This window comes from Silene latifolia, chromosome 10 (assembly GCF_048544455.1).
Source record: "Silene latifolia isolate original U9 population chromosome 10, ASM4854445v1, whole genome shotgun sequence".
In the NCBI taxonomy this organism is placed as follows: Eukaryota; Viridiplantae; Streptophyta; class Magnoliopsida; order Caryophyllales; family Caryophyllaceae; genus Silene; species Silene latifolia.
In genome coordinates, this window is record NC_133535.1 from 154666468 (window position 1) to 154676968 (window position 10501).

General features: G+C 35.9%; 2 protein-coding genes across 5 annotated transcripts; one reads left to right on the forward strand and one right to left on the reverse strand.

The window, feature by feature from the left end:
* The first annotated feature begins 762 nt into the window (after positions 1-762).
* On the forward strand, positions 763-7727 carry LOC141606474 (SKP1-like protein 21). 4 transcript variants are annotated; one of them, XM_074425618.1, is made up of 10 exons: positions 763-949; positions 3555-3776; positions 3885-4076; positions 4157-4267; positions 4812-4890; positions 5677-5762; positions 5845-5999; positions 6493-6626; positions 6757-6810; positions 7352-7414. In XM_074425618.1, the coding sequence occupies exons 2-9, from the start codon at positions 3555-3557 to the stop codon at positions 6768-6770; spliced, it is 993 nt and encodes a 330-aa protein (XP_074281719.1). In that variant the 5' UTR covers positions 763-949; the 3' UTR covers positions 6771-6810; positions 7352-7414. The 4 variants fall into 4 exon arrangements, with proteins under 4 accessions (XP_074281719.1, XP_074281716.1, XP_074281717.1 ...); XM_074425615.1 differs by lacking the exon at positions 6757-6810 and having other exon boundaries at positions 7352-7727; XM_074425616.1 differs by lacking the exon at positions 6757-6810 and having other exon boundaries at positions 7364-7727.
* A 980-nt stretch (positions 7728-8707) lies between these two features.
* LOC141606471 (uncharacterized) lies at positions 8708-9715 on the reverse strand. The gene has a single exon (XM_074425614.1). It carries the CDS (start codon positions 9626-9628, stop codon positions 8885-8887), a length of 744 nt encoding a protein of 247 aa, XP_074281715.1. The 5' UTR covers positions 9629-9715; the 3' UTR covers positions 8708-8884.
* Positions 9716-10501: the final 786 nt, after the last annotated feature.

Below are 10501 nucleotides of genomic sequence, written 5' to 3' on the forward strand. Positions count from 1 at the left end.
ATATATTCAAGTCGAAAGATAATTGCAAAGAAGTTTCATAACCGTTATTTCCAATTTCATGCAATGTTTTTGATATGTGAGTATGTCATCCTCCTGCAATTTTAATACAAACACAAAAATAATAATTAAATAAGATTCTAACTATTGATTAATTCAAAACATAATAAGAATAAAAAAGTTAAATAATTCAACTGGTTATATATGCATACTTTACCTACCAACTTTTTGGATAAAAATGAAAAAAAAAATTGTTGTGATATTTATATAAGAATATTTTTGTAATTAATTACCTAATTAATTTCAATAATTTATTTGAGAGAAGAAGAATGGGGGAGATAAAAAGTTATGGTGAAATAAATACAAAGTATAATAATTGTGAGGAAATCCAAAAGACCATCTATTAAAAAAAAAGAAAAAAAAGTTAAATGAATAGGTAGATTAATATAAAATTTATGAGAGGAAAATAAAGAGTTTGTATTAATTTGTTTTTTGTATTTGCCACTAATTTTTTTTATATTTTATAACCATGTAACACATGGTATTTAGAGATTACTTTTAGTCAGATAATTAAGTAATTAATATAATTGAATTATTATTAACCAATAGAAAAAATACACGTGGATTAAAATTAAATGCTTTAAGTAGACTTTTAATTATATTGTATAGATTAATAGTGTCGTCTTAAGAGAAACTTACGGTTTTTCTTAACCAATTGGGCCCACAATATCAATACTCTAAAGTCATATGCCAATTTGGGCCAGGTGGCAAGATACAGCACAAGTTAACCCAGCCCTGAACAGTACTCCACTACTACAGTTCTGTATACTCCTCCAGTCCTCCTCATATAAGTACCATCTCTTTCTCTCTCCTCACCGTTACAACCACCATCCACTCTTCCTCATCGCCGTCATCTCCGCCGTATCGCCGGTTCTCTATATTCCATCTCGAGGTCATTTCACTTTCTCTCTTTTCATTTTGCTTATCTTAATATCTTCATTAATCAATTCATATACGGAGTAATGATTATGTTTATATTTAAGTTTATGATTATGTTTATAATCGACATTAATCAATCGCATTCGCGTTATAAGTATGCTTTTGATTTTGTGCAGTTTATCGTTTACGGTTTGATGATGATTGATTTCTGCGTTTTTTCGTTATTGCCGGCATTGTTTAAGCAGTGTTTAATTTTTGCGAATTTTGATAGAATTTAGGTTTAGTGAATTTAGGTTTCCTGTGTTCGCCGATAGACGGAGCTTAGTTTTTAGCTTAAGGTCATTCCATTTTCTCTCTTAACATTTTGTTTATCTTAGTATATAGTATTGTGGTAGCCATGGAGATTGATAATAGGTTTGTTTTTACGCATTCGCAGCAGTAATGTGTTTCTAATTTTGTATAGGTTTCGTTTCGTGGTGATTGATTTCGGTGATTGTTTCATTATTGCCGCGTTGTTTAAGTAGTGTTAAATTTTGGTTTAGTATGGGAATTTAGGTTTCTGGAGTCCATTTCAAATATATACATTGCTCAGCGTGTGAATTTAGGATAGTAATTATGAAGGGAATTGAAGTAGAAGGAAAGGGACTGAATTTGCAATGCTCATACTTCATATGCTGGGGATATTGCATTATGTAGTAAATTCAGGTAGGGTTTTGTCGTCTTCTTTTTTGATGATGATGATGAGTAGTAATCAACCTACACAATGTTCTTATGTTTAAGTCTTGTACATTTGAATGATTAATTTTGGCATTTCTTCGTTATTCCGCGTTGTGTAAGTAGTGTTGAATTTGGTGAAGTTATAAATAAAGGTTTAGTATGTGAATTTAGGTTTTCAGAGTTCATTTCGAAGTCATACATTGTTTAGCGTGGGAATTTGGGATAGTAAATGTAGAGGGAATTGGCTGAGAAAGATAAGGAGTGAATGTGCAATGTTCATAAACTAGGCATATTGCGTGTATGTGCTTGATGTAGTAAAATCAGGTATGGTTTTTGATGATGACAAGTAATTAATCAACTTCCACAATATTCTGCTGTTTAATCGTTTACGTTTGGTAATGATTGATTTCAATGTGGGTTCATAAATGCCGCATTGTTCAAGTAGTGTTAAGTTTGGTGAACTTAATAGAATCTCGGTTTAGCATCTGATTTTAGGTTTCCAGTTTTCAATTCCGATAGTTGTTCGGTTGTATTATAAATCTGACTGGAATTGCCCAGCAAAGGAATGGGAGTCAATCTGTAACGTTCATTTATCGGGTATTGCATTAGTGAGGTTGATGTTGCAAAATCGGATATGGTTTTTCGTTTCCATATCGTATGATGACAAATTATTCTTAACGTTTTAGTGCATTAAATCAGCAAGTTTTAATTGTTTTGCTTACAACTATGTGTATTCTTATCTTTTGCCGTGATTATGGTTGCTCCTAATAATTTATCCTAGCACTGAGTACTGACTGTGTAAATTTACATGATTTGGAGTTTGGACCTTTTATGTTGTTTCAGTAGTTTTTTGTGTCCTTGATAAGGTCAGTGATGTTGATATCTTCCCTTGTGCACATTTTTATCCAATATTCAGCATATGTAAACCTTGTTGCTAGCTCTATTGAAGCAAGAAATTTAAGATACAACAAGACAACTGAACCTATCTTCAACTTGTCAATTAAGACGTTTACGATCACTGTGGGAAATCTATAAAAAAATAGTGATGAATGACCTAATTTAGTCAGAAAATCTGCAATCCTATTAACGTTCTTCTTGGTTAAGAACTAACATTTTTCGAGTAGTTAAAACTAACATTTAAAGAAAATAAGACTCCTTTGATTTTTATAGCTGGGTTGGCTGTGGGGATTTTTCTAGTTTGAACTCTGGTGTTCATTTCCGGATCATAGTTGTATTTCACATTTAAAGGTAGAGTGACATGATATATACGGAGTATTATTGGCCAAAAGATCGGCGTTTCTTATGGGATGTGATACGACACTCTATAAGGAAATAACAATAAGTAATTAATAACGCAATAACCCTGATCGCGTTATTAATTAATGCCCCATCTTTTAAAATCTTGCAATAAATATTTTGTTGATTAGTGTGAGTGTATGACTTGGTTCTAGCGTGTAGTTATGACTGCTTTCTTAATGATTCAGATTTCAGAATATTTTCGTTTAATGAGAATTAGCTACGAATGTGTCAGTTCTTTGTATATGGTTTGTGAGACTAGCTTAGCTTAGAAAACCTAAATTAACTTGGTTAACATGGTTAGCCCTTCTTAACTTTCATCGTTTTTGTAGAAGGGACTAGGGAGCCACTTCTATGATATCTTTTGTACATGGACGTCACCCTGTTGGTGTCTCTTAATTAATACTATTATATCGTACTTTTGAAACAGATTTCCATCTTTTTATTTTGTTTAACTTTCTCGAAGATATAGGCCAAATATTTGGTAATTGTTTTGACTCATCAATGAGTTCATTTATTCCCTTGCAATAATATTTACTTGAAGTACTTGCTCTAATAGCTGTAAGTTGTAACTCGTTGTAGCTTCTTAATTCTTTTTTTTGCAGATGAAGTCTTATGTTTGGCTAAAAACTGTTGATGGCTCCATCCGGCAAGTCGAGGAGGAGGTTGCAATGTTTTGCCCAGTTATATGCCGCGAAATTCTTGAGAAAGGCATGGGGACATCCGAAACAAATGCTGTTGTACTCTCTGACCAGGTTAATCCAGTAACGTTGACTTTGATCTTAGATTATTGTCGTTTTCATCAAGATCCGCGGCATTCCGTCAAGGTCAAATCTTACTTCTTATATTCATTTCAACCCTTGTTTTCCTTATTTTGTTCCATATGTTTCTGTAATACTAGTCAATATCATAATCTGTTTCTTTTTGGCTCCCAGGAGCGGAAGGCATTTGATGATAAGTTCATTCAGTCAGATACTAGGAAGTTATGCGAGTTAATGGCTGCTGCTGCTAGCCTTCAGTTGGCCCCTTTAGTTGATCTCATATGTGTCATAATCGCTCGGTTAATTGAAGGAAAGAACCCAGAGGAGATACGTGCCACATTTCACTTCCCTGATGATCTTCCAGAGGTTCGAGTTTGTTTCTAAAATACTTATTTTACGTATAATATGTAGTTTGCATCCATTGATGTTAAACCTGATTATTGCAGGAAGAAAGGTTGGAGCCGCTAAAAAATGTGACTGAGGATCCCCGCATTCGACTATTGAATCGGTTGTACGCGAGAAAGAAGAAAGAATTGAAAGAAAAATTTGTTAAGGAGGTACTTGCTACTATTTTTCTTTCTTATTTAATCGAATTTCCATTCCTAGAAATGTTGCGGTAGACCCTGTGCATTCAGTAGTTGTTGATTTATGGGGTACTTGTCTATGATACACGCAATCTTTTCGTAAATTTGGAAACACGTTAGTGCATGACAAGAAAGGATTAGCTGACCGCCTCATGGCTATAATTCCTATAAAAAAATGGCGTGGTCATGCATGTCTGCTGCTTGCGAAAGACATGTGATCAATATGTCTGCTGCCTGGCCAAAAAGTGGGTTCAACACGTCTGTGTTGGGTCCCACTCAAGGATGGATTGTATCAAATCCCACGTTTTTGGTGATTTGGGCCATCAAGTTGCATAGTGATGCTACAAATCACACATTCTCAAGAATATTGATGTTAGGTGAATTTTTTAACGGCCGGTGCATTTATCTCCTGCTTTGAAGTTGCTATTGTTGGCTTGTGAGTTGTGTCCCCTATTATGGCTTATATATGTATTTATGCATAGCTGTTGGTTTGTGTGCCGACTATGGTGTGTTTCAGATTATTGAACCTGAAGAAGAGCCTGTAGATAACCGTTCTGTAGATGATCTATTGTCATTTATAAATGGTGAAGAAAAAGGTATTTTCCGGGTTCCATAAAGTAATTCAAATTGAGATCAGAACTTGGCTTGATTATTTTTTATTTTTTTACATGTGTATGTTCTATGTAATTCTACTATCATTGCATAAATCTTGAACAAATTCAAGCCACATGTTACTAATTCTGCCCAGTTCATCTCCCTACTGTACATTTGGTTGCTGTAGCTAGGATGATTTACATATCAATGGTAAATTGTGCAATAGACAACTCAGGCACAGTTAACTAGTTAAGCAGGCTGGCTGTTCCGGTTGCCACCACGATAATATATCTAAAGTTAAAAATTTATTTGATTTTTGTATTGTTTGAATGGCCATGGTCAGCCCAATATGCTATTATTGTTGTCCTCTTTCTCATGCATTAGGTTTTTGCCTTTTTGGTCAGCTGTAGTCCTTTTGGATGATGTAGATCCTGTCTTCATTGCTGTAGCCATTCGCTTGACATCTGCTGTGTTAAAAGATTTTTTTGAAGGGGTAGAAACTGATTTTTCTAATTCTAGCTGTGTTGCTTTGGTAGGGATATGTATCTAAACTGTGCCAATATTCTCACTTCTGGGTTTAACGGTTTATCATGAGAGAGGAAATTTTTAGATTGCAAGTGATGTGCTTGCTTTAGCGCCAAGGTGCTCTCTTTTCTAGGTAGTTGGCTCTTCTACTAAGAACTTTATGACTTAGCTGACTGGCTGCTGCTTGATGGGTTTTAGAGTTTTTGCGGTGGTCATAACATAAGCCATTTACTGCTATTTACTTTTGTATATTTATCGTGCAGAATGTAAAGTACGTAAAACTAAAAAGAAAAACCGTAAGAAAAAATCACACACAAAAGTGTCAACCAATGAGATCGGAGAACACAAGGTCAGTGGCTTCCCCGTTCGTTCATAATATCTTTTGGAACACATACGGCCCATCTACATTCATTGATATTTGTTTTGAACAGGAGGGAAATGACCTCTCTCTTTCATGTAAAAATGGAAAGTCTAGCCTTAGTTCAGAGTTTCCAGATCCTACGAGTCCTTTCTCACATGAACTTGAGTTTGATGATGATTATACTGATGATGAGCTGGATCCTGTAATGAAGGAAGAGCTTGACAGGTTTGTACAGATATTTGTTGAATGTGTTTTTTATTTCCCTAGGTTCCTTGACCATTTAAAAATGTGGCGATGGAGAGGACAAAGTGGGGTGAAAGAATGCAGGCAGATGATGCAATTTGATTCATTATCTACTTTATAGGTTCCTCAATGGTTGGTGGTGTTGTTGAGTTTGCAATAAAGTTCCAAGTTTATTTGTTCGTGTTCTAGTTAGCCTAGTCCAGTCGTCCTGCATTATGAAAACCAATTTTCGTCATGATAGCTTACATGCGAGACTTGGTGATGATTATGTTATTTTGTTTCGCTTTCATTTGGTACTTCAGGGAGGTGGGCTGTTGAGTTTGCAATAAGGTTCGAAGTATTTTTTATTTGTTCGTGTTCTAGTAGCTTAGTCCAGTCGTCCTGCATTATGAAAACCAATTTTCGTCATGTTAGCTTACATACGAGACTTGGTGATGTTTATGTTATTTTGTTTCGCTTTCATTTGGTACTTCAGGGAGGTAGAGGAGTTTGCTAGGAGATTAAATTCAGGTTGGCCAGAAAGAGTGCGACAGCTTTTATCTTCGGGCCCTGAAAGAAGGCTCACTTCCATATCAATGAGTGGAAACGGTGCTACACAGAGACTTAACGGTAAGTGTTCAGTTAAGTAGTTTGAATTCTGTGTCTTGTAGTGGCATCTTCCAACTAATGCTGCCAAATGCCATCAATAAGCTGAAGGTGTAGCTGTGGTATCATAATTCAAAATGTGTGCCTTATGCAGGCATACGGAATTAGGAGTTAGATACGTCGGTGCCAGGATTATGCCTGAAGCCATGTGTCCTTTACCCCTTTTATCCAAGATCTTCTTTGTTATATATGTTGACCCTCTCTTAAAAACAAATTTGAGAATTGTTCTATTCAATTTTATATAGAAAATCATGCCTTTGTTTGCAGAAGGTATGGCGTTTTTGTGCAAAAGGCGAACATGTTTATCATGTGCCTTTTTGCGATGGCCCTTCAAACCATTGCCAAGCTCCACTCATTATTAGTGGCGCTAAAGAAATATACTGTTAAACTACTTGTTGGTCACAAAATGATCTTAAGCTTATTGTAGTTAGACCCGACAAAACTATCCTTACTCGAATTGATTCGATTGTAGCCGAACAGATGGAGCTGGGAATGACCTAAATTCCAACTTGATCCAGGCGGACCTGAATTTTGATCGAATTTCAACCTATTAACATACCTGATATACGCAAAATGACTCGTACTTGACCTAAGTGATCGATCGTGTTTACCAGGTCTTCGTAGTATTGCTGACCATGGAAAGTTGGAAATATATATTTGTTTTTGCCTTAATGCTATTGAATTGTTAGAATCAAGACCAGGTATACAACGGCAGTAATGGATGAAGAAGAGGAGCGGACATGGATGCAGCTAACGCGTTTACAATTTGCGACATACATCTCCAACAAGCAGGTTACATATGGCTGATGTGCATTTGTTTATATACACTGCTCAGGAAAACGGGATGGCTACATGAACTCCTAGCCTGCTATTTGCAAAATCTGTATTTATGAGGTTTTTGACAAAATGATCCTGTTTTTGAGTTTTGACAAACTGAGATGAGATTTTCCCCCTTTCATCTCAGTCTCTCAGTCTATATCTGCTTCGTGCTTTTGCGCGTTCTACGCTTCCATTGGACGCTATTTACTTACATTTTAATGGAGAAACTATTTTGTGATTCACCAATTTTGTCCATTTCAATTCCGTTTAGTTATATAACTGGACTATCACCATCGTTCATTATGATAAAATGAATTCCTGTGTAAACCGACTTTACACAAGCAATTACGTTCCTTATTCTTGTAATTGCTTGTGTAGAACTTGTTCGACTGGACCATCACCATCGTTCATTATGATAAATTGATGATGTGAATTCCCTCGAGTTAAACGACTGACTATACACAAGTATAATTCCATCACTAGAAAAATTCTTAGCTCCCTAGCCAACAAGAAGTATGCATGGCTATTTAAAAGCAATAAATATAATAAATATAAGACAAATATAGGGATGAAGGCTTCTTATTGACTAAGGAGGACACATTAATGATCCTTCTGAAAAACTTAAGAATTTTTCATCAGACTAAATGCGCCCTTGAACTAAAAAAGGGGCTACAAACAAACCAATTTAAGGGTGACTCTAAACTGGGACACTCCAATTATAAGTAATGAACGAAAATACGTCTGATTCTATCACTTGATAGAAGAGTTTGAAAATTAAAGGGCAAATCAATCATACTCCCTCTCATCCACTCTTTTCTTCCTCTTTGGAGTGGGCACGGAGATTAAGGGTGTGGAGTATAGTATTGATAAAAATATGAGTGGTGTTTGGTAATTGGGGAGATGTATGAATAATTAGGATTAAATATTAATAAAGGAGATGGTGGGATTTGGTTATTGGAGAGAGATAGGAATAATTAGAATTAAATATTAATAAAGGATATGGTGGGGTTTGATGAGTGGAGAGAGGTAGGAGTATAATATTAATAAAAACTTTCTAAAAAAGGAAAGGGGAAGAAAACCTGAATAATCCGTTTTAGGAAATAGGGAAGAAAAGAGTGGATGAGAGGGAGTATAAAACATAAAGAGAGTGTCCCGGAGATTTTGTGAGTGTATTTAGGACCACCCATCTTTCTACAACTTTGTTATCAAGAAAACAAGGTTCTATGATCAAATAATTCAAAAACATCCACACAGAACATAAACATGGATCACACATTCTTGTTTAAGACGGACATATAACCGTCTTAAATTCTACAACCCAGCATTGTCACAATCCAAGCGAGTTTCTACCTAATTAACTAATTCATACATCATTTATTCATTTTACACATAATATTAACTCCTTAATCACCCTTAGAACTTGAAGCATTAGTACCATTACCACCATAGTACCTCTGAAGAGCCTTAGGAAGATAAACAGGCAACAAAAACCCAAACAAATTAAAACTCCACAACCCGAAATTCGCAACCGCCAGCCCTCTCCCAACAACCAACCTCCTAGACAACCCTTCACCACCACCACCAAACCTCAAAAACTCATCCTTCAACCACTCAATCAAAGTAAACATCCTCACAGAATTATAAAAAACCGGCACAAAAACCCGAATAGGCAACGAAAACCGACACGAAGCCGATACACCTTCCATAAACACCTGACTAGCTAGTAAAAACACATGAGGAACAGCTGCTTTAATTCCCTCTTTATCACCTTCTAGAATTCCTTCAAATATGTATAGAATTGGTAAAAACAAGCCTATAACCGCGGCGAAAAGGATGTAAGTGGTTAAAATCTTGCTCTTTTGGTTGAAAACAGGTTGTTCTTGAGTGATGGATTGTTTAGGGAAGGAGAATTTGGAAAGGAAGAAGATGTAAATAGTTGAGAAAATTACTACGGTGAAATCTTGTAGACTTATCATACCACTTGCTGATAAAACTAACATGAATGCTAGTGAATTTAACTGACGGAAAGTGAAAAATCCTAAGGGAGTAGTTTGTTTTGGGGTAATTTTGGGTGGTAAATTTTGTGGTGGTGATGGTTCATCTTTTGGGAGACTTATGTCACTTGCTGGACCCACACCGCCTGACATGGTGAATTGGTGATTGTATGTAAAATTGATTTGGGGATTTTTCTTTTTAGGGTTTGTGATTTGTGAATTTGGGGAAGATGGAAGTTAATAATGTAGTAAGAGGGATTTAAGGGAAGAATTTTTTGAATTGGTGAACAGGGACAAATGGCGAGAAAGAAGAGTGTGTGGTGTGAGACGTGGTACATCAAGAGGGAGATAAAATCAAGTGATCATGTGAGTATCTTATGCAATTTGTTTTCTATTTGGGCATTATTTTACTTGGACTTGACAATGGGTCATTTGGGTTGGATACTTGGATAAGGGTCTTTCGTGTTAGGTTGAAGTCCGTATTTGATCACCTCCAATAAGGGTGGTCGGTTGAGTCATTCAGGTAGATTAAGTTTTGCTAGGGCCTAGGTGTCATTTTTGACCAATTGAACGGGTTTATCCGACTTCACCCGCCTCACAATTCGTCATTCCCAAGGCCAACAATACCTACGAGTAGCCTCTCGATCGAGACCGAGTCCCACATTTCTAGCCAGACACGCTTGATCCAGCTAGAAATTTTTTTTAAAAAAAAGCATAGACAATGCATGCCGGTTCAGGGCTACACATGAGCTAGTCCGGCTCGACCTGACGCTTAACTCGAGCCAATTCAACGGTAGCTTGGCCCGGTCCGCCGCAGGTTAGTCTAGCCCTAACCCAGCCCTGGCCAGGTCTATTTAAGTATTCGTTATCTCTTTTTACTTAATTAACTTGTTTTCTTTACGCAATCTAAAGTCAATCTCTTATAAAATAACCTTAACAACAAAGTAAATAAACTGTTTCACTTTATTATTACAAAAAAGTTTATTATTTATTACAAACTTTTATCATTCAAAATAATTATTTCAC